The sequence below is a fragment of the Arabidopsis thaliana genome (assembly GCF_000001735.4).
Source record: "Arabidopsis thaliana chromosome 1 sequence".
NCBI lineage: Eukaryota > Viridiplantae > Streptophyta > Magnoliopsida > Brassicales > Brassicaceae > Arabidopsis > Arabidopsis thaliana.
In genome coordinates, this window is record NC_003070.9 from 10,053,280 (window position 1) to 10,079,923 (window position 26,644).

General features: G+C 34.4%; 7 protein-coding genes, 1 long non-coding RNA gene and 1 pseudogene across 19 annotated transcripts; 1 reads left to right on the plus strand and 8 right to left on the minus strand.

Annotated features, from left to right (window-relative positions):
* Positions 1-163: 163 nt before the first annotated feature.
* AT1G28610 (GDSL-like Lipase/Acylhydrolase superfamily protein) lies at positions 164-2,602 on the minus strand. Of its 2 annotated transcripts, NM_202203.2 has the most exons (5): positions 2,134-2,602; positions 1,587-1,802; positions 1,336-1,481; positions 955-1,231; positions 164-857 (listed from the first exon to the last, which is right to left on the minus strand). In NM_202203.2, exons 1-5 carry the CDS (start codon positions 2,384-2,386, stop codon positions 598-600), a joined length of 1,152 nt encoding a protein of 383 aa, NP_973932.1. In that variant the 5' UTR covers positions 2,387-2,602; the 3' UTR covers positions 164-597. The 2 variants fall into 2 exon arrangements, with proteins under 2 accessions (NP_973932.1, NP_564313.1); NM_102629.2 differs by having other exon boundaries at positions 955-1,481.
* A 272-nt stretch (positions 2,603-2,874) lies between these two features.
* AT1G28620 lies at positions 2,875-4,588 on the minus strand (annotated as a pseudogene). Of its 4 annotated transcripts, one of them has the most exons (4): positions 4,329-4,542; positions 4,017-4,168; positions 3,726-3,949; positions 2,890-3,620 (listed from the first exon to the last, which is right to left on the minus strand). The 4 variants fall into 4 exon arrangements; another variant differs by lacking the exon at positions 4,017-4,168 and having other exon boundaries at positions 2,875-3,620; positions 4,329-4,588; another variant differs by having other exon boundaries at positions 2,875-3,620; positions 3,726-4,168; positions 4,329-4,588.
* Positions 4,589-5,176: 588 nt separating this feature from the next.
* On the minus strand, positions 5,177-10,181 carry AT1G28630 (transcriptional regulator EFH1-like protein; the record flags this gene model as incomplete). 5 transcript variants are annotated; one of them, NM_001084152.2, is made up of 18 exons in its annotated part: positions 5,177-5,402; positions 5,504-5,598; positions 5,825-5,883; positions 5,966-6,046; positions 6,233-6,347; positions 6,479-6,547; positions 6,715-6,783; positions 6,908-6,976; positions 7,164-7,232; positions 7,948-8,094; positions 8,192-8,304; positions 8,389-8,520; positions 8,637-8,753; positions 8,907-9,020; positions 9,160-9,261; positions 9,410-9,523; positions 9,598-9,753; positions 10,096-10,173. In NM_001084152.2, 17 exons carry the CDS (start codon positions 10,171-10,173, stop codon positions 5,511-5,513), a joined length of 1,692 nt encoding a protein of 563 aa, NP_001077621.2. The 5 variants fall into 5 exon arrangements, with proteins under 5 accessions (NP_001077621.2, NP_174184.2, NP_001077619.1 ...); NM_102630.2 differs by lacking the exons at positions 5,177-5,402; positions 5,504-5,598; positions 5,825-5,883; ... (4 more) ...; positions 6,908-6,976; positions 7,164-7,232 and having other exon boundaries at positions 7,560-8,094; positions 9,160-9,264; positions 10,096-10,181; NM_001084151.2 differs by lacking the exons at positions 5,177-5,402; positions 5,504-5,598; positions 5,825-5,883; ... (4 more) ...; positions 6,908-6,976; positions 7,164-7,232 and having other exon boundaries at positions 7,944-8,094; positions 8,192-8,286; positions 9,160-9,264; positions 10,096-10,181.
* A 4,102-nt stretch (positions 10,182-14,283) lies between these two features.
* Positions 14,284-15,898, minus strand: AT1G28640 (GDSL-like Lipase/Acylhydrolase superfamily protein; the record flags this gene model as incomplete). Its single annotated transcript, NM_102631.3, has 5 exons — positions 15,566-15,898; positions 15,225-15,440; positions 14,978-15,126; positions 14,623-14,899; positions 14,284-14,546 (listed from the first exon to the last, which is right to left on the minus strand). Exons 1-5 carry the CDS (start codon positions 15,828-15,830, stop codon positions 14,284-14,286), a joined length of 1,170 nt encoding a protein of 389 aa, NP_174185.2. The 5' UTR covers positions 15,831-15,898.
* A 187-nt stretch (positions 15,899-16,085) lies between these two features.
* AT1G28650 (GDSL-like Lipase/Acylhydrolase superfamily protein) lies at positions 16,086-17,829 on the minus strand. Its single transcript, NM_102632.3, has 5 exons — positions 17,533-17,829; positions 17,182-17,400; positions 16,955-17,103; positions 16,601-16,874; positions 16,086-16,512 (listed from the first exon to the last, which is right to left on the minus strand). Exons 1-5 carry the CDS (start codon positions 17,801-17,803, stop codon positions 16,268-16,270), a joined length of 1,158 nt encoding a protein of 385 aa, NP_174186.1. The 5' UTR covers positions 17,804-17,829; the 3' UTR covers positions 16,086-16,267.
* A 500-nt stretch (positions 17,830-18,329) lies between these two features.
* Positions 18,330-20,270, minus strand: AT1G28660 (GDSL-like Lipase/Acylhydrolase superfamily protein). 2 transcript variants are annotated; one of them, NM_102633.3, is made up of 5 exons: positions 19,828-20,270; positions 19,475-19,693; positions 19,251-19,396; positions 18,902-19,178; positions 18,330-18,821 (listed from the first exon to the last, which is right to left on the minus strand). In NM_102633.3, exons 1-5 carry the CDS (start codon positions 20,090-20,092, stop codon positions 18,577-18,579), a joined length of 1,152 nt encoding a protein of 383 aa, NP_564314.1. In that variant the 5' UTR covers positions 20,093-20,270; the 3' UTR covers positions 18,330-18,576. The 2 variants fall into 2 exon arrangements, with proteins under 2 accessions (NP_564314.1, NP_849723.1); NM_179392.2 differs by having other exon boundaries at positions 18,433-18,821; positions 19,254-19,396; positions 19,828-20,109.
* Positions 20,271-21,079: 809 nt separating this feature from the next.
* On the minus strand, positions 21,080-23,178 carry ARAB-1 (GDSL-like Lipase/Acylhydrolase superfamily protein). Its single transcript, NM_102634.3, has 5 exons — positions 22,707-23,178; positions 22,361-22,579; positions 22,081-22,229; positions 21,714-21,990; positions 21,080-21,634 (listed from the first exon to the last, which is right to left on the minus strand). Exons 1-5 carry the CDS (start codon positions 22,969-22,971, stop codon positions 21,390-21,392), a joined length of 1,155 nt encoding a protein of 384 aa, NP_174188.1. The 5' UTR covers positions 22,972-23,178; the 3' UTR covers positions 21,080-21,389.
* A 1,465-nt stretch (positions 23,179-24,643) lies between these two features.
* AT1G28685 lies at positions 24,644-26,364 on the minus strand. Its single transcript, NR_139798.1, has 3 exons — positions 26,165-26,364; positions 25,921-26,084; positions 24,644-25,813 (listed from the first exon to the last, which is right to left on the minus strand). It is a non-coding gene; the product is annotated as an other RNA (long non-coding RNA).
* Positions 24,910-26,630, plus strand: AT1G28680 (HXXXD-type acyl-transferase family protein; the record flags this gene model as incomplete). Of its 2 annotated transcripts, NM_102635.3 has the most annotated exons (3): positions 24,910-25,754; positions 25,841-26,118; positions 26,219-26,630. In NM_102635.3, 3 exons carry the CDS (start codon positions 24,943-24,945, stop codon positions 26,482-26,484), a joined length of 1,356 nt encoding a protein of 451 aa, NP_174189.1. The 2 variants fall into 2 exon arrangements, with proteins under 2 accessions (NP_174189.1, NP_001322183.1); NM_001332822.1 differs by lacking the exon at positions 26,219-26,630 and having other exon boundaries at positions 24,943-25,754; positions 25,841-26,213.
* Between the last annotated feature and the right edge of the window lie 14 nt (positions 26,631-26,644).

A 26,644-nucleotide genomic window follows, 5' to 3' on the forward strand; every position in this document is an offset into this window, starting at 1 on the left:
CGCGTACTTGGACTTCTAACCACCATCTACAAAATATGTACTTGCGGCTTATTTGCAAGCTATTTACGAGTTATTTTGTAGGTTATTTGTTCTTTCCCATATTTTAATTTGATGTTGAATTTCACTTCATTTATTTGTCAATAACACGTATTACGCTGATTTGAAACCGGATAATAACATAACTACGATAATAACAAAAACCACTAAATTACAAATCTTAGTCTTATAATTAAAATTATTATAAAAATCGTATTAATATATTGATTTGTAAAGAGTAGTTTGGTTTTGTATTGAAGACTAGAAGTCAAATTGATCCGTTCAACTCCTTGCCCATTTTATCATCTCCTATTCTGTTATTTCTACCACTCATGAAGTGGTCCATTTTTGGAACAGTGCATCTCCGACCGGTCTAATCTAAGATCTCTCTGAAGATATCACATGAGTTAGCTACTAACACTTAACCACTCTCTCTCTCTCTCTCAAACAACAATACACAATGATATAAAATATCCATGGAAAGCACTTAAGAACGTATTTGTTTTCTTATTATCTCTCAGAGCTCCAACAAGCTTGTTTCAGCTGTTTGTCAAAAGAACACTACGTGTCTAATGACTCCTTGCTCTTAATTTTTGAGCCGAGGCATAACCAATGGAACGAAGGAATCGTATACGGACCCTTGAGTAATCCATCAGCTATCCATTTGTATGCAGCTTCAGTCATATGAACGCCGTCCCAATTCACATACTTTGAAGGATCACTACAATATTTTACTCCTACACTCCCACATTTTTTACTTAAGGTGAAGTTGTACGGTCCTCCTAAACCGCAACAAGCAGGTAAGGGTCTGTCCATGAACCCTAGTTGTACAATGAATTGAATGATTAACTCAATTATCAAATTGAATCAATGAACTTGGGTTTTTAGGTAATTAAACTAAGGATCAAGAAAGCTAACCAAATTTGGATGGTTCTTGGTAAAGGCGCAACAGAGCATTAAAGTAGTCACCATATATGATGTTGACATGAGGGTAAAGTTTACTGAGTCTGTTGAGTTCTGCCTGAAGCTTCTCGTTGTAGTATTCTGAAAAATCGTTCAGCCATGTCAAACATCCTGTTAGAGGATCATACTCTTCCTTGTTTGATGTTTGGTATAATGTTAAATACGTTGCTGAGCATCCGAGCGGGAAGTTTCCAGGAACTAGGAATGTTCTTCCTCCCATATCGACCAACTCCTAGATTCAACATTCAGTACCAAAACACAAAAACAAAACAAAAAACATAACAGTTTTTTGAAAAAATTACTCGTTCTAGGGACTCGCTGATCAAGAATGTTTACCACAATTGCAGAAGAAATTTTAGTGATCACCAACGGAACCAACTCTTTGACCTCACTGGTTTTGTTCACAAAGAATGCGAAATTAAAATCATTCCCTCCAATCTCTCCCATGATAATAAAAGCATTTCCAATCATATCTCTACAATCTAAAAGCAAAGAATTAAACCCATTACAAGTGAGGTCAATTCACTGCAATAACGTAATAATCATGACTCCACTAGCTAGAAAAGGGAAAAGTTGATCTTCAGTACCTGTAGGTGAACCACATAGATTTGGTAAGCTCTCCTTGAAGGTCTTAAGCTGAATTCCCAAACTGATGTTGCTGTGAGGATAATAAATTCCTCTCTTCTCAAGAATGGAAGTTTCTAGTGCCGTTGCTCCCGCAACAGCGAAATTAACTCCTTTCTCAAAGTTTCCATTTTTAGATCCATAAAAAGGAGGCACATGCGGTAACCCTAAGAATTCAGCTGTAAATAGAAAATTGGAGAATCACTTAAGGTCTCATACTACTGTTAACTTGCAGATCAAGAAAAACCAAATCAGAGAAAGAGTCTACATAAGAAACCCTAATCAAGAAAATCCAGATTTTTATAAATCGGAAAAGCTGTGCCCACACAAGAAAACAGAGGTTCAAACGCAACTATCAGTTTTTTTTTGTGTTTTTGGATTCTTCTCAGAGATTGAAGACGTCTAAAACACTCCAACTGAGACCAATTATAAGATCATGATTCGATACTTCATCAGATTTACATTCCTAGTCACTTACTTACATGTCAAGTTACATAGAAAGAGAAGTACCGATAAAGTCGATGATGATACGGCCGTTGCAGGAACGGCCAGTTGGGTGGTGGAAGAAGGTTTCTCCATACGGCAGAAACGCGGTCACAGGAAGATGGTTACGATCCGAGAGACCAACCAAGTTTCCTGTGTCGGTAATCGAATCACCGAAACTGATAATCGACTCGAGATTCCGGCACTGCGTTTGTGAGCTCACGATTGTGACAAAAAGGGTAGATAAAAAGAAGCTCACTAGAGAATCTAGTGACGCCATACGAGAAGTCCGCGGTGAAATTTTTATCTTTCGGCTTTTAGAATGTTATATTATTTTACAAAACATCTTGTTTCGTTTTTTCGTAAACAACAAAAGAAAGGACTGGTGAGTATATGTCTCAATGATTTTGTTGTTGCCTTATAAATAATGGTGGGCCAAGACTACAAAACTTTTTATGGACTAGAAAATTTTGTATTTGTATCGTTTTAAGATGGGTAGGTGGACTTCTAAGTTCTAACCAACCTCTAGAAAATATCTACAGATTATTTTCATGTTATTCATGAGTGATAAGTTATTTGCAGGTTATTTACGAGCTAGTTACGGATTATCTACCATGATTTATACTTGCTTGGGTTCCACTGCAAATCATAATCTAGTATGGCTATTTTAATATATCAACATTTATTTTTATCAAAAAAAATAAAAAAAATTACATTCTTAGAGAGAAAATTATTCAGAAAATTTTTATAAACAAATAAAAATTAGTTTAAAGATTTACTCCCATAAACTTGTTGTACAAGCAAGAGATTGTGTATTAATTTGAAAACAAAGTAAAGAGAAACCAACAAAAAAAAAAAAAAACAATCAATGTGATTAAACGAAGAACGTGATTTTAGTTTACTCGCAGCAACAGGTCCCAAGTGCTCAAGGGAAAGTGATCTATGTCCGTAGATCAGCTTAAAAAGGAAAATGCAGGAGCGGCCAAAGCAATAGACGCAAGTGGTCCATTAAGCAAGCTCTTAGCAATCCATCGGTAGGCGGCTTCGGTCAAATGAAAACCGTCCCACGTCACATACTCAGAAGGAACTCGACAATGTTTCACTCCTCTAGACCCACATGGCTTATCAACAGTGAAGGTCTCTCCATAAATCCTTCAAAAGAGTAAATTTGGTAATATAAATAATTGTGACAATACTGTATATATGTTAGTTAAGGGGACGGAATAAGAAAGGGCAACATATTTCGTCGGTTCAAGGTAAAAATGTAACACAATGTCGTAGTAGTCAGTGTATCTGATAGTAGCAATGGGATAGAGTTTTTGGAGTCTATTGAGTTCTGTCTGAAGCTGCTCATTGTGGTACTGAGAAAACTCATTAGGCCACTTCAAACATCCGGTTAAAGCATCGTAGTCCTACATATCTGTTGTCCTAAATCTCGTTAAATATGCAGCAGAACATCCAGTTGGAAACTTTCCTGGCACTAGAAACGTTCTGGCTCCCAAATTGAACAATTCCTGTACCATGTTGTTCATGCTTGCAAGGTTCAATTCTTAGTCTCCCAAACAAAACAAGAAAAAGGGAAGGATCATTGAACAGGATTTAAGAAAGATTTTTATTACCACAATTGTTGAGCAAATAGCATTGATAACAAGGGGGACTATTTTTTTTAATCTCCGGGATGCTTTTTCCAATCAAGAATCCGTAGTTATAGTCATTACCTCCAATCTCACCAACAATAAACAGCGAGTTTTCGAGAATCTCTCTGCAATCTTGAAAACAAGTAAAGATTGGCTTATGCTTGTCCCTTGTGTTCCAAGATGAGTTGAGATTTGTGAGGAATCACCTGAAGGAAAGCCACAGAGGTTTGGTAAAATTTTCTTGAAGATGCTTAGCTGAACAATCAAGCTTACATTAGTCATGTAATTAGCAGTAATTCCTTTCTCTTGAAGCAATTCAGGCTCCACCGCGGTTGCTCCAGCCACCGCGAAGTTGATTCCATTCTCAAAGCTTTGATTATTATGTCCAAAGTAAGGGGAAATATATGGTATCCCCAAGAATTCAGCTGTCAAATTAAGTTGACTAATTGGATCTTGATTTTTTTTTTTTTTTTTTTTTTTTTGAACACTTGTTGAATCTTGATTATTCATACTAAAAACTGAAAAATATTTCTGAAGTTTTGATTTAAACTGCGAATATGGGATGGTGTAAAAAGAAGTTCATACCAATGAAGTCGATAATGAGGCGGCCATCGGGGAAGATGATTTGGGTCGGAGAGATGAAGAAAGTTTCCGGTGTCCGAAATCGAATCACCGAAGCTGATGATCGATTTATAACGTTGGAAAGACTCTGAGCCTAAGACTTCGGTGGCTACAGTGATCAGAAAACATGTGAGCTTCCACAAATGAAACTTTGAAGGCGACATTAGATGGGAGGCCCGGCCGGTTCATAAAGCTAAATATAGTAGTTATACTTATATGCTTTTTAGGTCACAAGTTAATTATTATTAATTTTATTTTTGTGCACAAACTTATGCTTTAGGCCGATATAGTAATTTATCATAGCCTAGAATAGTGAACCGTAGCTAGTTGAAGGAATATGCATGTGTAGTCTAGGCTATGATAATTGATTGGTTGAAAATACATATAAATTAGTGGTTCATCGCTTTGTGTTGCATATGGACGGAAATATTCGCTCGCACTAAGTATTTATACTCACTCTTGTTTAGATCATGCAGATAATGGCCATGAGTTTAACTCTATAAGGAGCACCAGTACGATGTTGGTTTTGGGTGCGAGTATAAATATTTATATATCTAATGAAAAAAGATGAGTAATATATATGTCAGCAATTTTTTTTTCTAAATGAAAAATTTATTGATCAAAGTAACTATTTTATGAATCTTATACTGAAACCATCTGTCTTCGTCCAGATATCACTAGGAAAAAGATTAATGTAAAAGACAACCATAAAGGATGAACTATTATAATATGCTTCAAAGGTATGTTAGATAAGTTTCACATGCTCATTAATGTTAAATGGATCTTATTCATTGATAAAATTACTTTAAAATAATACATCAAGATTTTTTTATTATATTTTAATAAGAATGTATATATCATTTCAAAAAATGAAAGTTTAGGTATTACATCAAGTAACTCATAAAACATGGTCTTATGCCATTAAAAATAAAAAATAAACATAGAACCATAGACATTCGAGAATCGAAACATCAACTGAAACCGTAAGCGGTGAAACTTATGGCACGTCTAAGAAGCGAACTCGAGAAAGAGATTCTCCTAAGTAGAAACATGGCAAGAAAAAAAAAATCATCAAGATTCAACCACAGCAAGTTGTAATATACTGAGTAAAATAAAAAGCTAAATTTAAGAATTGTTACCGTTTTCTCATCTTTGAAAATGGAATTTTCTCAAGAAGGGATCGATAGCTATACCGAGGCTTTCATATCTTGGACTATATAATTCATTTACTAGCCTGAAATCAAAAGTAAAAGGTATTTATTAATTATGTTCCTAAGTATTTTGTTCCTTGTTAATAAATGATGAAATAGTGTCATAACAATATATATGTAGAAGTGATTATGATTATGTTCATAAGAATTACATTTCCACTACTAATTAATGAGAATGATTTTAGATCGAGAGTCTTACGAAAAAAAAGAAAGAAAATGTGTAAATGAAAAAGATGGGAAAGTATTAACCTTGGCTCAACAGGATTGGCTACAGTTGAATCAACATTCATTTTGGGCAAGATCATCCTCTGCATTATTTAATTAAATAGGAATATTAATTTTAGTTTTCTCACTAATTCTGTCTATTTTGGAATATATAGAAAATATTACCTTTCGTTGAGAAGCCGATGATGATTCTCCATGGTCAAAGTGATTTTGATAACTTCTTTGTCTACGCCCCAGATTACTGCTCTGTAATGTCGACTTGTTATCAATAACTCTTTTTTAGCACAAATAATATATACCTAGTGGAGCTCGACGTCATTTTTTGATAATTATACATGTCGGCGTGTAAATGTTTAGATATTTACTGAAATTGCTTATAAGGAAATACTGATCACATAACTAGTTTCATTCATTGAATGGAGAATATTGTACCTGTATGGGAGTAGTGAATGAGTTTGTGCATTGACTTATTTGAGTAGAAGTGTCTACTTGAGGGCACCTAAAGCTCGGCAGAGGCTGACTTACCAACTCTTGCACGTTGCCATTCCTACAGAAATGAGAAAAGTAAATGAGTATGAAATTGAATTGTCACCGCTGAAAAATATTGTAGTGCACAAACACTAAATAAATCCCTTGTACTAGATTACATGATCGACTATATATGTTTGGACTTGATACCTGGTAGAGCTCGATGGTATTTGAGGTTGAGGAGCGTTCGTAGAAGTTCGATTTTGTCGAAGATAAGTCCTTCTTTAACCCAAACAAATACATAGTTATGTTCTTGTATAATTGTAACTTTTTCGTGAAACAAGTATGTAAGACAATATTCTATATCGTAAAGAGAGACATCAATTAAATTATCATACAAGAGAGATTGAATTTAGAATATTTTTAGTAAAGAATAATGTATATACCTGGTAGACCTTGACCGCGTTTGAGGTTGATGAGGGATCATAGAAATTTGATTTGCTATAGGATAAGTCCTGCGTTAAATTGTAAGGAAAACAATTATGGTTTAGTATACTTGTAACTATTTAGTGGATAAATATATAAGAGATTCCACTTCAAAGAGACAGATATGACTATGGAACTTTGAATAATATATACCTAGTAGAGCTCGATGGCACTTGAGATTGAGGAGGAATCATAGAAATTTGATTTTGTAGAGGATAAATCCTGCGATTAATCCAAATAATTTAGCAAAGAAATACATTATAATTATGTTTTTATTTAACTGTAACTATTTGGTGAAAAAATGTATAAGAAAATTCAAAATTCTGTACTGAAAGCGAGATAGAATTTAAAAAAAAAGTATATATAAAAGAGAATGAATTTAGAATAATATATGAAAATTAACATATACCTAGTGGAGCTCGACGTCATTTGAGATTGAGGGGGAATCGTAGAAATTTGATTTTGGAGATGGTAAGTACTGCATTACCCAAATAATTTAAGAAATAAATATATAACTGCAACTATTTAGTGAAACAAATTTATAAGCAAATTCCACATCTAAAGAGAGATAATATTTATAATTATATATAAAACCATTTCCATCGGCAAATGGAAGAAAAGTTTTTTAAAGAAAAAAAAAGTTAATATTTTAATCTAAAAATATATATTAATTGTTATTTAATAATTAAACTAATTATTTTGTGACACCTGTCCAAATTTAACGAGAATCGTTTCTCAAAATTTTTCGGAAGAGAAACTCATCTCTCTTTCTTACTTTTTTTTTTTTAATTATTATTTTTTTTTTGAGTATTTCAATAAGATATTCCAACGAAGATGTTCTAATAAAATAATATAAGAAAATATATTAAAGAATAGTATAAACCTGGTAGAGCTTGACGGCATTTGAGGTTGAGAAAGGATCGTAGAATTTTGATTTTGTGGAGTATAAGTTCTGCGTTAGTTAACCCAAATAATTTAACAAGTGAATATAGAATTATGTTCTTATAGAATCCCCATAAGAAGAGACATAAGACTTATGATGATATATTAGAGAGGAAAAACATAAACTTAATTATAAAAGCAACAGACCAATTCTAATTTTTCTTTGTAAGGGGAATGCGCTTGATTATTGACTCTTTTCCAATTTCTCATTAGAAAATTTTCAAGTATTTATGGAAAATAGATGATCTTACCTGGCCAAGTCTGTAACATTCCGTGGTGGGAGATGTTCTTCTTCTCTGTTAGTTAAAACTAGCGGAGGTGGTTGTTGGCCGTACATATTGAAATGTGAACCAACTGGACCATGTTGGTATACCGGATATGACGGGTAATTTTGTGATCTGAAATTCATAAAATTAATAGACATATTAGAAATTTCAGATCAGTGTTACATGTATGTACTAGAGTTTTGTATTTGTATTAAATTTTGTTACATACATAGGTACTGACGGAAACTGCTCCTGATGATGATTTGGTAACTCAAAAGGATCAATCAATGGTTGATGTGCATATCCATTGTTTCCTTCCTCGATCTGTTGACCAATATCTATCTGGTTCATGCAAAATATATTTATCAAAAACTTAACTGAATCCTTGAGCAAGAAAATTAATATTAAAACAAAAAATTTATTTACCATTGTAGAATTATTTGGTTCTTGAAATAAATCCGTCGCATTTTGATTCGATAAGTATTGCTGATCTGATTGTATGTTTGATAAGTTTCCTTGTACATGCCCATGTGAGTTGCACAACAATTGTTGTTGTTGCTGCTTAGCAAAAAAAAACAAAAAACAAAAACAATTTCATATGGCTTATGACTGTCTAAGTATCAAACAATAATTAAAAGTGACTGATCATTGGAAAAATTTGAAATCGGACTTACCGTTGTAGAAACATTTGCCCCTTGAAAAGAATTCATCATGTTTTGATTCATTAAATCTTGTTGATCTGATTGTTGTAAATATCCATGTGAATCGTATAATGGTGGTGGTTGCTGCAGCTGCTTGGACAAAATGAAATCGAAATTATTTATTAATGTATTATCTTTTATGGTTTAGTTTGACAGCATATAAGTCTATTTGGCTCATGAATGTATTTTCACTAAAAAAAACAGAAAAAACACTATTTAAAAAGAATGAAATTTCTAACTTACCATTGCAGAAACATCAGGTTCATAAAAAGAATTCAGCATGTTTGGATTTAATAAACCTTGGTGATCAGATTCTTGCAAATATCCAGCTGAATTGCATAGTAATTGTTGTTGTTGCTGCTTAGAAAAATGAAAACAAATTTAATTTTTTAATATATCATTGATTGTTTAATAATCTGACTCTGAATATGTATACCAAAAAAAAAAAAATAGAAATAACTGGTTACTGGAAAAAGAAAATGAAATCTATACTTACCGATGTAGAAAAATCTGGCTCAGAATACATCATATTTGGATTTAATAAACGTTGTAGATCAGATTGTTCTAAAGGTCCAGGTAAATTGAGTTGTTGTTGCTGCTGCTGTTTAGGTGAAATAAAATGAATTTAGTTATTAAGATATTGTCATTGGCAATAGCATATAGTATTCTATCTAGCTCATGAATGTATATGTTCAAAAAAAAAGAAAAACTGAAAATCAAAAAGAAAAATGAAATCTATAACTTACTATTGTAGACACGTCTGGCTCTTGATAACAATTCAGCATGTTTGGATTTAATAAATCTTGTTGATCAGATTGTTGTAAATATCCATGTGAATCATCCAGTGGTTCTTGTTGTTGCTTAGATAAAACAATAAAAATATATTTAATCAATAGTAAACATTCATTATATATGAAAAATGTAAGTAACATACCATGTCAGGTGAAATTTGAGGTATTGTTGATGACTCTGGACATGGGAATACACTCGGTTGTGTATTCGTTGAGGGAATCGCCTCGCTTATTGCAGGACTAGAGAATATTCCATCAAAGTTCTCAATCTCTGCCGTCATAGGATCTTGTAGAAGCTCCTTTAGGATTGCATAAAGCCAACAATTTAATATTATGTTAAATTAGATAATAAAAAAAAAAAGTATGTGTTTACAATTTGTACAAAGTTTTTGAAAAAAAAAAGCTTATGAGATGCAGTTGTTAAAAACCCATGAAGAAAGCTCTGTTTAATCTGTCTCTCTTGTTTGAAACTAAAATTAAAGACCCCTATCATATCTTCGATCTCCACTAAGATTTATCGTCGATATAAAATATATATATTTTTAAAAATAATGTTAAACTAGATTTAAAAAAGAAAATTATATGTGTTTATATGAAAGTTTTTACATGAAAAGTGAAAATAAATTATTTAAAAGAATTACCATTATTGAAGGAAATGGTTCTGGTGATGGGGGGAACCACGAAGGAGTAAATGGCAACATATCATCAACGAGATCCATCTTGACTTGTTTACCTGAAAGATTGACAATAAGAATATATGTGAGATAATCAGAAATTGATAAATAAAAATATGTACGGACTTTTGACAATCAGAAATTATTCTTTCGATAAATTTTGTATACTAACATCATGCTACTTATATATCTTTCAAATATCATATGGAGTATGAATTGAGGGGAATAAATCAAACAGATAAAAATTACTCTATCTTTTGTTTAACCAACAAAAAAAAAACTCTATCTTCTAAATGAAATCATGACAATTTAACTTGTCCGCATCTAATTAATATTTTTGGATTAAAATATTAGATATAAAAATAAATATTTTGTTTGTGTCCTGAAATATTAGTATAAGTATATATAAAATAAATTTCACATATAACAAGCGAACCATCCTTGATAGGAAGCTGGTTAAATACTAGCTTGTGGCTCACTTTTCTTTTCCTTAGGAAAGGGCAAATTTTCTTTTTAAAAGCTATCTTTTTCCTCTAAAAAAAAAAATTTCTCCTTGAAAAAATCCTTTTTTTTCCTTTTAAAAAACAGAAAATTTTATTCTAATTTCTTTGAAGTAAATATTTTTTGGACAGAAATATTTTCTTAAAAAACTGCTTGAAGCCTCTAAAGTATGAGTATACAAGAAAATAGCCTCTAACTTTTTAGTGCATCCGTCACAATAACAATACTGATAAACTTTTTCACCTTAGATGTATGAATAACAAAATATCAAATCAAATATATTTATATCTATATACAACAAAGATTATTGAGAAAAAAAGAAAACTAAGGATTTTTATACAAAGAGAACAAACATGATCAAAATCATAATCAATCAAAGACAAAAAAGAATTGTGTGAGTAAATTGAAGGCAGTGAAGAAATATATTCAAAAACTTGAAGAAATATAAAGGATTTATATACATATTACATAGAAATCAAATATACAAATGGTTATATGTTGAAAATCACATAAAGAATCCATAGATATATGTCTCTTTTCTTATAATACACTATATAATGTAGGATCGAATTGCAGTAGAGCTTAACTGCAAAGAAAACGAAAGGATCTAATTTGCTAAAACCAGATATAAACGAACAGAAAAGAAGAGACACTTACTGGAGTATGAGTAAGAAAGTGAGAGATATGGAAACTGGGAGAGGTAAGGAGATATTGAGAAGTCTACCATATAGGCATATATATACCCAATGTCAGATGAAGAAGGTCTTAGATACCCTATCCTTTTTATGCCACGTGTTTAAAAGTTTTGTATCTTTTTGGTTTTGACAACTTTTGTATCTTTCCTTTTTAAAATGTTTTAGGTGAATAAATCAAAATATTTGTTTTCTACTCCTCTAATTTACTCTCAATTTTTGTAATATACTTGATATTAGTAATATGTTTAATATATCATACTAGTTGTAATAAATTATCAAAATTATAAACATAAAAACAAGTTCACTATAAGTAAAATACATTATATTTACTGTTTAAAAATATGTGTGAATTATCATTGCGGCGCCGACAATTATCAAATTAATGAAGAGTATTTGTTTTTGAATAACGACATCGAATAAACTGACTATTCATGTTGTCGTTATACGACATTGTTAACTATAAAAGTTTTAATGAATTTTCACGGAAAATATTAAAATTTTAATTATTTTTTTGTTAATGTTTTAATACCAAATTTTTCTACAACATGTTCTAACCTATTAACATGAAGAATTTTTTTTATATAAAATTACTGAGCATTATTTTGCAAATACTAGATATTTAGTTGATTTTCAAGGAAACATCTACTAAAATATATCATTTTTAGACAGAAATACAATCCCAAGCTGTAAACAGCTGTCAATTGACACAATGCTATAATCAGTGGCTTTTACATAAACAGAAAAAAATGTTTTGTTTTTTTACTGCCCAAAAACTAATTTTATTTAAGGTAATATATTTTTAATTCAAAAAGAGTAAAATATTTTAAAAGATAGAAAGCATGGACAGTTATATGAGGAAAATGACAACTGAGAAACAATGATTGGTACACGTGCTATTACACTGGATTCTGTCCAAAGTTCATTTCTTAAGATGCTTCTCATCGGCTGGACAAGAGTCTTCTGTCAGTTTTAACTGTCTTTTTTTTGCCTAAAAGAGAGATTTTGTAACCGTTACACTTTTAAGAGATTTTGTCATGTTACCATATTTAGTCAAACATGGAAAGTGTAATTCACCTATATTTTTATTTTTTTTGAATCAAGTGTAATTTAACTATAAAATATTGTTATTAGGTAATAGACAAAGATAATCAGATTTTTTTCCTTCTATTATTTAACTTCTCTCTCATGAAGTTATTTTCCCCTTTTTTATGTGAAATAATTTTGTTTGGCTGTACATGAAAAAATAAAATGTAGTAATTAGGTGTCAATCTTAATGATTTCATTGTTCTACGGGATACAGTGATACACCTGTCGTAAAAGAAAAAGTTTTCTTAATTTGTAGATTCTTTGACAAAAATAGAATCCAGCATGTATAAACAAAAAAATTACCGTTTCACAAAAATATATATAACCTATTTATACAGCCCATTTAATACATGAACTAACCATCGTGCTTATTAACCCATTAACAGCCCGTTAAAAGATTTAACGTACACCTTTTAAACATCATTTTAAGCTTAATTTGAAGAAGAAACTGAACCCCCAATAAAATTCAACCAAATCCGAGGTTAAAAAACACAAGAACCAAAAAATTCTCTAAATCCAAAAGAAATTTAAAATTCTTACAAAGTTCTTGAAATATTCTTTAAAAAACTCCTAAAAATTCTTTCAAACAATTCAAAAAAAAGAAGAAGCAAATCTTAACTTTCATTACATATATAAATTTGAATTCCTTATTTTCTATTTATTTCATGTAAAACTCAATAACTAAAATAAGATATAGGAATGGATCCAAGTATCTATAATACTATTTTTTAGTAAAACTATAAAGTATGGTATAAACCAAAATTTCTAAGCTTTTCTGTATTGATTTGTATCTCTAAAATAAAATAACATAATGCAATATACAGTTTGAGGCATTCTATAAAACTTCTTAACAAATTGAAGCTAAGTAGAAAGGAAATGTACCTGAATATCTCAAATTTGTCCGTTATAAGAGAAAGTACTTAATTGCCTCAAACTGTATAGTATTATGAATTTTTATTTTTATAATTATTTCTAGAAGGTCTCTACACTACATCAAATCATATATTTTTCGGGTTTTCGAAAAAACAAATAACCTAAAAATAAAAATTGCTTTGACCAAACCAAAAACTTTTTGCTTCTCGCTCCAACACTCCATAGTGCCTTCGTTTTGATCGACCATTAGGGGAAGAGTAGAATAGGCAAACAAATATAAGGTTTATGATCGAGTTTCTAAAACCAAAAGAGTGAAACCGGATAAAATGCAACCGAAAGGAGAAGGAGATATCATGTCTCTTACCTAATCATCTACTTAAAAAAGTTATTTGTTTTTCACCAAATTTAAGTTCTCACATGTATATAGTATGTATATACTCAATTCATATCTAACATAAAATTTATATTGGAAAGTCGACAAAAAAGTATATATATTGGAAAAGTATAAACACACTGTAGCTGTTTTTTCCCCTAACGACGAATATATTAAGTCAAAGACAATGAAAATGGAAGAAGAATAAATACTTTGATAATGATAGCTATGTTTAAAAGAAGATTATATTAGCACAACAATTATCTTCTTGGAGGCAATCAATTAGGTATCTTCAAACATTTCCAAGCAAACCTTGTTCAAATGATGGTGCATGTCAATTGTTTTGTAGATGCAAATTTGGAGCTTTGGTGCTAACTAAACCAATCAATATCTTGAGCTTGTATCTTACACCACATTTCAGTGTCACATAAGTATTTGGAATTTCTTTACACCTTAGAGAGATTAAATCTTGTTTGCATTATCATCATCAAATAGAATCATTTATGGTTTTCTTCAAAAGTCAAATATTATATTATGTCAAAAACTTGCCGTATAAGGAACTCGTTCTTATTAATCCTCACCAATTATCACCATAATATTCTTCCTTTTTTACACAAAAACTGAATTTTAACTGCTGAAAGAATACTCTTTATCCACTGATTCAGAGCCAGAGCAGGACCAGTCGAAAGCAGGTGATGCATAGGTACCGTTGAGTATAACTTGAGCCATCTTCTGGTGTGTGGCCTCGGTTAAATGATAACCGTCCCAATTCACATATTCAGAAGGATTTTGACAACAGCTAACTCCTCTGTGTCCACACTCTTTACCAATAGTGAAGTTGTATTGACCTCCGACTCCGCAACAAGCAGCCAAAGGTCTGTTCTTAAACCCTAAAAAAGGAACCACAAAACGTTGGTCAAGAGATCAACCGATGGTCAATGCCAACAAATTTAGAAACAAACGGACCATATTTGACTGGTTCTTGATATAACCGGAACAAAGAGTTGTAGTAGTCGGCGTAAATGATATTGACATGATCGTATAGTTCTTGGAGTCTTTTGAGTTCTGTCTTGAGCTGTTCGTTGTGGTACTCTCCGAATTCATTGAGCCGTGGGATACAACCTGTGAAAGGGTCGTGGTCTTCTTCTGCCGCGGTCTGAAATAGAGTGAGATACGCGGGATAGCATCCTAATGGGAAGTTTCCAGGGACCAGAAACGTTTTGCCCCCTAAATCAATCAAATCCTGTAGTTTTGTTGCCTTATTAGTGAAAATTAGTCGTTTTTAAGGGGAGGGGGAGGGAAATATGTGAAGATATGTTACCACAATAGCAGAAGAAATAGCTTTGATGACTAGAGGAACAAGCTGTTTGATTTCATTGATACTTTTGCCTTCAAAGAAAGGGTAATTATAGTCATTTACTCCAATCTCACCCATAAGTATCAGCGAGTCTCCAAGCATCTCTCTGCAATCTAAACCCCAATAGAAAAGAAAAGAAAAAACATTCGAAGTGACCTTGATTCAACATCATATAGATATGGAAAAGAAACAAGGCTAAGTTTCTAACCACGAGAAGACGAGGTGCAAAGATTAGGTAAAATCTGTTTGAAGATGTTAAGCTGAACACTTAAACTAACATTGGTGAAATCAGATTCAATTCCTTTTCCCACAAGAAACACACGATCCAATGCAGTTGCACCATACACCGCGAAATTGATACCTTGATCAAAGCTCACGTTTTGGGATCCAAAATAAGATGGTACGTACGGTAGTCCCAAGAATTCAGCTGTCCAAGTAAGAAACTCAGAAAGCATATAGGGTTTCTAACTTTCTGCTCAAGCAAGAAAGACCTAAAGCAGAGGAGAACAAACGTTTCTGCCTAACATTAAAAAGAGAGGAAAAATTAGGTACCTATAAAGTCGATGATGAGACGGCCGTCCGAGTAACGGCCGGAGGGAGGATGGAAGAAGCTTTCGCCATAAGGAAGAAAGGCGGATTGAGGAAGGTGGTTAACATCAGAGAGATGGAGATAATTTCCGGTGTCGGCGATGGAATCACCAAAGCTGATGATCGATTTAAAACGCCTACATCGAGATTCTGATGAAGCAACAATGATGGTGGTGGAGTACAAGACAAGTAGAAAGCTTGAAATAAGCTTCTCCAGTGAAGAAGCCATGGGAAGAATCGTCTTCGTCGTTTCTGTAACTCAATTTTTATCACCCTTTTTAATTTGGACCACTAAATATGGTCAGTGGTGGATTTCATTTACTATGCAACCAAGACTATAGTAAACTGGGGAAAATATAAATTTTTTTTGTTTATGTTTTTTTGGTGTGTGATCAATAATTGTTTGAAAATGCACTAGTTTCAGAAACGTTCATGCCACGTATTTAAGACACGTAAGGTTATGCATGGGATACACATAGACGAATCTCCAGTCTATAATCTAAGATTCCTTTCGAATATCAGGCCATTAATTTTTTTGGATACAATTTTTATTTTAATTCTTCAAGTGCTTTTAATAAACTATTAATTTGTAATCCAAGATTCCTTGCAATTCTCTGCAACTCTTCTTTTTTTCTTGCAAAGGCCAGAGCCACTACTAAATCATCTTTATCCACTGAAATCATAAGAGCCAAGGCAGGACCAGTCGAAAGCAGGAGTTGTATAGCGACCATTGAGTAAACCCTGAGCCATCTTCTGGTACGTGGCTTCGGTTAAATGATAACCATCCCAATTCACATACTCAGAAGGATTTTGACAATAGCTAACTCCGTTTTCTCCACACTCTTTACCAATAGTGAAGTTGTATTGACCTCCGACTCCACAACAAGCAGCCAAAGGTCTGTTCTTAAAACCTAAAAAGGGACCATAATTCATAAAACATGGGTTAACGAATTAAACCGTACGTGAGGGTCAAAGTTAGAAGCTTTAGAAGGCGCATACCATATTTGGCTGGTTCTTGAAAAAGTCCGTACAAAGAGTTGTAGTAGTCGGCGTAAATGATGTTGACATGAGGGTAGAGTTTTTGGAGTTGTTTGAGTTCTATCTTAAGTTGTTCGTTATGGTGCTCTCCGAATTTGTTAAGCCATGGGATACAACCTGTAAAAGGGTCGTGTTCTACTGTCGCGGTCTGAAATAGAGTAAGATATGCCGTGGAACATCCTATTGGGAAGTTTCCGGGTACCAGGAATGTTTTTCCTCCCAAATCAATCAAATCCTGTAGTTTTATTACTTAATTAATTTGTTAAAATTTGAAACACACATTTTTGAGGGGAGGGCAATGTTAAGATTTGTTACCACAATAGCAGAAGAAATAGCTTTGATGATTAGAGGAACAAGCTCTTTGATTTCATTGATACTTTTTCCTTCAAAAAATGGGTAATTATAGTCGTTTCCACCAATCTCTCCCATGAGTATCAGCGAGTCTCCAAGCATCTCTCTGCAATCTGAACCCCCAAAGAAAAAAAGTTAGAAGGAGCTCAATGCATCGTAGATATGGAAGAGAACAAGGCTAAGTTTGTAACCACGAGTAGATGAGGCACAAAGGTTAGGTAAAATCTGCTTGAAGGTGTTAAGCTGAACACTTAGACTAATATTGGTGAAGTCAGATTTAATTCCTTGTTTTACAAGAAAGGCACGATCCAAGGCGGTTGCTCCATACACAGCAAAATTTATCCCTTGATTGAAGCTCACGTTTTGGGATCCGAAGTAAGGCGGAACGTACGGTAGTCCCAAGAATTCGGCTGTGCAAATAGTAAGACAACATTACAAAAACACAGAAGCTAGTAAGGTTGATAACTTGTGGTTCAAGCAAGAGAGACCTGAAGCAGAGGAGTGACCGAGTTGTCTAAAAATAGAGAAGAAAAATCAGGTACCGATGAAATCTATAACGAGACGGCCGTCCGAGTAACGGCCGGAGGGAGGATGGAAGAAGCTTTCGCCGTAAGGAAGAAATGCGGCTTGAGGAAGATTATTGACGTTGGAGAGATGAACATAATTTCCGGTGTCCGCAATGGAATCACCGAAGCTGATGATTGATTTGTAACGCCGACACCGAGATTCTGATGAGGCAACGACTATTGTGGTGTAGTATAAGATAAGTAGAAAGCTTACGATGAGCGAAGCCATGAGGAGAGTCGTCGTCATCGTCTCTATTACTCAATTTTTAGAATCTTTAACTAATGCAGAGTTTGAGGCATTAGTTATTGGATTTTATGTCTTATCCCAACGCCAATGAGTAAATTGAGGAAAATGGTCAGGTTTATGAATGACTGTTGAGTGTTCAATGAAGTAACTTCAGAAACTTCCACTTTAGATTAGATGGCTAAGTCGTACTTTAGTGCCACGTATAAAAAGACACCTAAGTTTATGCATGGATACAAATGGGCTAGTCTCTCGTCTTAATCACTTTTAATTTAGTGTAATCCAAATAAGAAATTTTAAATAATTTTCTTTTTTATATATAGAATCTTGAACTTTTTCAAAATTTAAATGAATGTGTAATCAATGAACCTCACATGCATGTTCTCATCTGTTATATCCATCCATTGTAATATAGTATTTTAAGTTTTCCCAAATAGTGTATTATGTTCTTAATCTTTCAGTTCAAAGGATGTTATGAAATTATTTAATCCTTAGCTGTCGTTTGTCCCTCTTAATTCATCCAAAACTTCTCCAACATCTTCCACGGAACTGTTATAAATAGGATTTTCTCAACATGCAACTCGTGCTACGAACCGTATAAATAGGATTTTCTATTTGCGTGTGGTATTTTTCATTGATAAGATTGATGCATATATCCTCGAAATTTTTGTCACTAGTCAAATCCTGCCGTACAAGCAATCTTTTTGTTAATCATCATCACACAATTTTCTTCCTCTTTTTTTTTTTTTACAACAAATGAATTCTAACTGCTCCTTTTATGTATCCACTGTACCAGAGCCAAGGCAGGACCAGTCGAAAGCAGGAGTTGCATAGGGACCGTTGAGTATACCCTCAGCCATCTTCTGGTAGGCGGCTTCGGTTAAATGATAACCATCCCAATTCACATACTCGGAAGGATTTTGACAATAGCTAACTCCTTCGTATCCACACTCCTTACCAATAGTGAAGTTGTATTTACCTCCGACTCCACAGCAAGCAGCTAAAGGTTTGTTCTTAAACCCTAATGAAAAAAACAAAACAATATCTCGGTTAATGAATTAAACCATGAGGGTCAACGAAAGAGTTTTAAGTGGCACGGACCATATTTAGCTGGTTCTTGATAAAACCGGTATAAGGAGTTATGGTAGTCAGCGTAAATGATGTTGACATCAGGATAGAGTTTTTGGAGTCGTTTGAGTTCTGTCTTAAGTTGTTCGTTGTCGTGCTCTCCAAGTTCATTGAGCCGTGGGATACAACCTGTCAAGGGGTCGTAGTCTTCTTCTGTCGCGTTCTGATATTGAGTAAGACACGCTGCGGAACATCCTGCTGGGAAGCCTCCGGGTACCAAAAATGTTTTGCCCCCTAAAGCGATCAAATCCTGTAGTTTGGTTGCTTAATTTGTTAAAGTATAAAACAGATATGTGATTATATTTGTGTAAAGATTTGTTACCACAATTGCAGAAGAAATAGCTTTGATGATCAAATCCTGTAGTTTGGTTTCATTGATACTTTTGCCTTCGGAGGATGGGTAAAAAAAGTCGTTACCTCCAATCTCTCCCATGAGTATCAGCGAGTCTCCAAGCATCTCTCTGCAATCTAAACACAAAAATAAAGAAACCCTGTAAGAACAAGGCTAAGTTTCTGTTTATCAAAATAAAAGGCTGAGTTTCTAACCACGAGAAGATGAGGCACAAAGGTTAGGCAAAATCTGCTTGAAGATGTCAAGCTGAACACCTAAACTAACGTTGGTGAAATCAGATTCAATTCCTTTTGCCACAAAATACGCTCGGTCCAATGCGGTTGCTCCATACACCGCGAAATTGATCCCTTGTTCAAAGCTAACGTTTTGGGATCCAAAGTAAGGTGGAACATACGGTAGTCCCAAGAATTCAGCTGTTCAAATAGTAAGACAATATTAGAAAAACTCAGGTGAAGTAGGGTTTCTATCTTGCTTTCCACGCAAGATAGACCTAAAGCAGATAGATGATTACAAGTGGTTTTGCCTAAACAGAGGAAATATTAGGTACCGATGAAGTCGATGATGAGACGGCCATCAGAGGCACGACCAGAGGGAGGATGGAAGAAGCTTTCACCATAAGGAAAAAAGGCGGTTTGAGGAAGATGATTGACGTCGGAGAGATGGAGAATATTTCCGGTGTCTGCGATGGAATCACCAAAGCTGATGATAGATGTAAAGCGCCGACATCGAGATTCTGATGAAGCAACAATGATGGTGGTAGAGTATAAGACAAGTAGAAAGCTTGAGATAAGCTTCTTCAGTGAAGAAGCCATGGGAAGAGCTAGTCGTGGTCTTCGTTCGTCTTTGTCACTCAATTTTTAAAGTCTTTTTGGATCATTGAATAATGCAAGAGATGTGGCAATTATTGGATTTCATTTATTATGCCAGTAAGAAAGAGAGAAATGAGAAAAAGAAGTTAACGGCAGAAACGTCAGACAAGTTGGAGGCTCCATCACGAAATTGGATTCTTCGATGATAGAATTCGTGAAACTAGTAATAACGAAATATTCCTTCGTTGCTTTTTCTTTTTTCTATTTGGCCTTCCTTACTTATTATAATCATATAAATGGATTCTTTAACTAATCCATTATAAAATGAGTGAAAAAGAAAGAGAACAATTATGAAACGGTTATGGAGATATGTGACGCACGCGATAGTATGAGGGAAGCCATAGGAGAATTGTCGTCTCTATTACTCAATTTTTAGAATCTTTAACTAATGCAGAGTTTGAGGCATTAGTTATTGGATTTTATGTATTATCCCAACGCCTATTAGTAAATTGAGGAAAATGGTCAGGTTTATTAATGACTATTGAGTGTTCAATGAAGTAACTTCAGAAACTTCCACTTTAGATTAGATGGCTAAGTCGTACTTTAGTGCCACGTATAAAAAGACACCTAAGTTTATGCATGGATACAAATGGGCTAGTCTCTCGTCTTAATCACTTTTAATTTAGTGTAATCCAAATAAGAAATTTTAAATAATTTTCTTTTTTATATAATAGGTCTCTGGTTGTGACCCCGGAGGAACCCTGGCTCTAAATAGCAAGACTTTAGAATTTTGAACCTTTTCAAAATTAAATGACCAAAATGTGTAATCAATGAACCTCACTTGTTCTCATCTGTTATATCCATCCATTGTAAGTTGTCCCAAATAGTATATTATGTTCTTAATCTTTCAGTTCAATGGATGTTATGAAATTATTTAAATCCTTAGCTGTCGTTTGTCCCACTCAACTCATCCAAAACTTCTCCAACATCTTCCAGGGAACTGTTTATAAACTTAGAATGGTCTTAAAATTATACGTACTTCCAGATTTTCTCAACATTGTAACTAGAGTGCAACTAGTGCTACGAACCGTATATATAGGATTTTCTATTTGCGTGTGGTATTTTTCAGTGATAAGATATATGCATATAGCCATATATCCTCGGAAGTTTTGTCATTAGTCAAGTCTTGCCGTACAAGCAATGTTTTTGTTAATCATCATCATCATCATCATCATCACATAATTTTCTTCCTCTTTGATTTTTTACAACGAATGAATTCTTACTGCTGAAAGAATACCCTTTATGTATCCACTGTACCAGAGCCAAGGCAGGACCAGTCGAAAGCAGGAGTTGCATAGGGACCGTTGAGTATACCCTCAGTCATCTTCTGGTAGGCGGCTTCGGTTAAATGATAACCATCCCAGTTCACATACTCAGAAGGATTTTGACAATAGTTAACTCCTTCGTATCCACACTCCTTACCAATAGTGAAGTTGTATTTACCTCCGACTCCACAGCAAGCAGCTAAAGGTTTGTTCTTAAACCCTATTGAAAAAGACAAACAAAATATCTGTTAATGAATTAATCCGTGAGGGTCAACGACAGAGTTTGAAATTTCACGGACCGTATTTAGCTGGTTCTTGATAAAACCGGTATAAGGAGTTGTGGTAGTCAGCGTAAATGATGTTGACATGAGGATAGAATTTTTGGAGTCGCTTGAGTTCTGTCTTTAGCTGTTCGTTGTGGTGCTCGCCAAATTCGTTGAGCAATGGGTAACAACCTGTTAAAGGGTCCTGGTCTTTTTCTGCCACGGTCTGAAATAGAGTAAGATACGCCGCAGAACATCCTGTTGGGAAGCCTCCGGGTACCAAAAATGTTTTGCCCCCTAAATCAATCAAATCCTGTAGTTTTGTGTTAATTTTTTAAAATATAAAACACAAAATATAATGTGATTATTATTGTGACTGGAGGGCAATGTTAAGATTTGTTACCACAATAGCAGAAGAAATAGCTTTGACGATTAGAGGAACAAGCTCTTTGATTTCATTGATACTTTTTCCTTCAAAAAATGGGTAATTATAGTCGTTTCCTCCAATCTCTCCCATGAGTATCAGCGAGTCTCCAAGCATCTCTTTGCAATCTAGACAAGAAACGAAATAAACCCTGTTAGAACCAAGCTAGCTAGACTCATCATCATAGTCCATAGACATAGAAAAGAACAAGGGCACGTTTCTGTTAAAAAACAAAACAAGACAAGGCTAAGTTTCTAACCACGAGTAGACGAGGCGCATAAGTTAGGCAAAATCTGCTTGAAGGTGTCAAGCTGAACACTTAAACTAACATTGGTGAAATCAGATTCAATTCCTTTTCCCAAAAGAAACGCTCGGTCCAATGCGGTTGCTCCATACACCGCAAAATTGATCCCTTGTTCGAAGCTAACGTTTTGGGATCCAAAGTAAGGCGGTACGTATGGTAGTCCCAAGAATTCGGCTGTTCAAATAGTAAGACAACATAAGAAAAAAAGATCAGGAAGAAGTATAACTTGCTGTTCACGTAAGAAAGACTTAGAGCAAATGATAACAGGTGGTTTTGCCTATAGAGATGAAAAAATAGCTACCAATGAAGTCGATGATGAGACGGCCATTAGAGGCACGACCGGAGGGAGGATGGAAGAAGCTTTCGCCATAAGGAAGAAAGGCGGATTGAGGAAGGTGATTGACATCAGAGAGATGGAGATAATTTCCGGTGTCTGCGATGGAATCACCAAAGCTGATGATCGATTTAAAACGCCTACATCGAGATTCTGATGAAGCAACAATGATGGTGGTGGAGTATAAGACAAGTAGAAAGCTTGAGATAAGCTTCTTCAGTGAAGAAGCCATGGGAAGAGCTAATCGTGGTCTTCGTTCGTCTTTGTCACTCAATTTTTAAAGTCTTTTTGGATCACTGAATAATGCAAGAGATGAGGCCATTATTGGATTTCATTTATTATGCCAGTAAGAAAGAGAGAAATTATAAAATTTGGTTATTTGTTATTTTCCAAAAAGAAATTTTGCTTATTGGTTGAAAACGAAGTAACTTCAGAAATGTCAGACAAGTTGGAGACTCCATCAAAAAATTGGATTCTTCGATGATAGAAATCGTGAAAATAATAAGGGATTACGAAATATTCCTTCAATGCTTTTTTCTTTTGGGTTTTCGCAAATTCCTTACCATTTTATAATCATATAAATGGATTCTTTACCTATATTCTAATCCATTACAAGACGAGCGAAAAAGAAAGAATTGATTATGGAGATGTGTGAGTAGTGTGACGCACGCGATAGTCTGCGACTCTGCGTGATCTATATCTTTATGGAGTCAGTTTTTATGTGGAATCTTATTATAGAAATCAAATATAGCTATCATTCATTTTGGAATAATATGAATATCTTTCTTAGAGTATTTACCTATTTGGAAGAAGAAAAAAATGATTCGTTATAGTCTACATAATTTTATATTTGATTAGTAAATACTCTAATAATGATATTCGTATTATTCCACAGATGGACGAATCGAAATCAATAATAATGACGTTGCGATTAACAATATCTTGTCCGCGGTGCCTTGAAAGCCTACATGTTCCACTTTTTAGGCTTTTGGTTGGTGTGTCAAAGTCATCTATTTTGGCTCACTTTAAAAAACGATTATATTAGTACTACTTTCTAAATTCTTTTATAAATGATGTTTTAAGCTTTATATTTTTATTCTTTAATAAATGATGTTTTAAACTTTTAATGCAGAATTAGTTATATTTTTATTGATTTTGATGATTTTTATTTTTTAGATTGTAGTTGATTAAATAATAAATGATATTTTAATTTAGAAATAAACAAATTTTTTTTTTTTTTAATTTGTATGTATTCTGCTAAACATCAAGTAAAAAAAGACGGAGGGAGTATGAAATTCTAGCTGACCATTCCAACTGCTCCTTTATTTTTATTTTTTTTTGTCGGCACCAATTGCTCCTTTATAGTATCTCTTTAATAATCCTATTCGACCTTGAAGAAATTCCACTACAATTTTCAAGAAATCTCACATTTGATTAGTATGAATTCCACTTAAATCTCATAAATTAAACTAAGCTAGGAGTATAATATACAGTGGTTTAACAAATACATGACAATACTGACCTAACCGAATTTATATTCCAATTTTCTTTCAAAAATAATCATCAATCATAATAACTTTGCAAACAGCACCAGTCAAGTAACTATTAAAAAAGTGTAGTGGCACCACGTGTGTTTTACTAATGAACCAATCAACCATTTAGTTCCACCGACTTCCAATAGCTCTCGACTTCTAATTTATAATTTTGAAAAAAAAAAATTATAGTTTCTTACCAAGAAATTTTTGTTCACTAGTCAACATTTTTCCCTAATCAGATTCAAAATTGGTCTTTCCACCAATTGTATTATTGACGCTAGATTCTTTTTCTTACAATTTTCGACCACAACTCTATCTTACGCACAAAAAAAGAAAAAAAAATACTAATCTTGTGGAGGAGAAAAACAGTGAAGACTGAAGACAAGAAGCATGATTGAATTTTGAAAAGACTCATACAAAACTCGATCATAAAAACAGTGAAGACAAGTATGAAGTATGGTATGAATAACAAAAAGACTAAAATGATTTTGTTTGAAACTGTTGTAGGTGAGAAATTTGGACATGGGACTTGACCGTTTGGTAGTTGGTGAAGCCTACTCTCGTGAGCTGTGTCCCCTCAAGGCATTGATTTTGCTTCTCTTATAAATATGGACCCCAAAACTTATTTTGGAAGTAACAAAGACCCATACCATTCTTATTATTAAGGTATGGCGACACTTGAAATTACCGATATAGCCCTGGTTCAACCTTCTCACCAACCACTCTCCAACGACCAAACTCTCTCTCTTTCCCATCTCGACAATGATAACAACCTCCACGTCAGCTTCCGTTACCTCCGCGTCTACTCCTCCTCCTCTTCCACCGTCGCCGGAGAAAGCCCCTCTGCCGTCGTATCCGCCTCTCTTGCCACCGCTCTCGTTCACTACTACCCTCTTGCTGGCTCTCTCCGTCGCTCTGCCTCCGATAACCGATTTGAACTACTCTGCTCCGCTGGTCAAAGCGTGCCTTTAGTCAACGCTACAGTGAACTGTACGCTTGAGTCAGTCGGGTATTTGGATGGACCCGATCCAGGTTTCGTCGAGAGATTGGTACCGGATCCGACCCGGGAGGAAGGAATGGTCAATCCTTGTATCCTCCAGGTCACTATGTTTCAGTGTGGTGGTTGGGTTCTAGGTGCATCGATTCATCATGCGATCTGCGATGGGTTAGGTGCGAGTCTGTTCTTCAACGCTATGGCGGAATTAGCTCGCGGAGCGACAAAGATTTCGATCGAACCGGTTTGGGACAGAGAACGTTTACTTGGTCCAAGGGAGAAGCCTTGGGTTGGAGCTCCAGTTCGTGACTTCTTGAGCCTGGATAAGGACTTTGATCCATATGGACAAGCCATTGGAGACGTCAAAAGAGACTGCTTCTTTGTGACCGACGATTCTTTGGATCAATTGAAGGCTCAATTACTCGAGAAATCGGGTCTGAATTTCACCACATTCGAAGCTCTTGGTGCTTACATTTGGCGTGCAAAGTAAGTAACCTCTTCTTCACTATGTTTGATTCAATCAAATTTTTTGAAATGTGTTTGATCTGAAACAATAAAATATCGAAATTCAGGGTAAGAGCTGCAAAGACTGAGGAAAAGGAGAATGTGAAATTTGTGTATTCGATAAATATAAGGAGATTGATGAATCCACCTTTGCCTAAAGGCTACTGGGGAAATGGATGTGTGCCAATGTATGCTCAGATCAAAGCTGGAGAACTCATTGAGCAACCAATCTGGAAAACTGCAGAGCTCATAAAACAGAGCAAATCCAATACGAGTGATGAATATGTACGCTCCTTTATCGACTTCCAAGAGCTGCATCACAAAGATGGAATCAATGCCGGTACAGGTAAACTATATATATTAAGGATTTGTTTTGGGAACCGATGGAATACCAAAGTCAAAGTTTCATGCATTTTTGGTTTTCTCGTTGGGATTGTGTAACACAGGAGTGACCGGATTCACGGACTGGCGATACTTGGGGCATTCCACGATTGATTTTGGATGGGGAGGACCTGTGACGGTTTTGCCACTATCAAACAAGTTGCTTGGAAGCATGGAACCATGTTTTTTCTTGCCATATTCTACTGATGCTGCAGCTGGAAGCAAGAAAGACAGTGGGTTTAAGGTTTTGGTAAATCTGCGCGAATCTGCAATGCCTGAGTTTAAAGAGGCCATGGATAAGTTCCACAAAGGTGAATTTGCCCTGTCTTGATCACCGACAAAACGACCTCCATAGATGCACAATAAAACACAAACACAAAATCATCAACCATTTGTACAATTTCGATTTCGTCACTGAACAAATGTTTTGGAGCTCAGTGTATTTGATTTGAAGAGCGTGAATTAAGAGAAGCCTTACTGTATGTTTCACA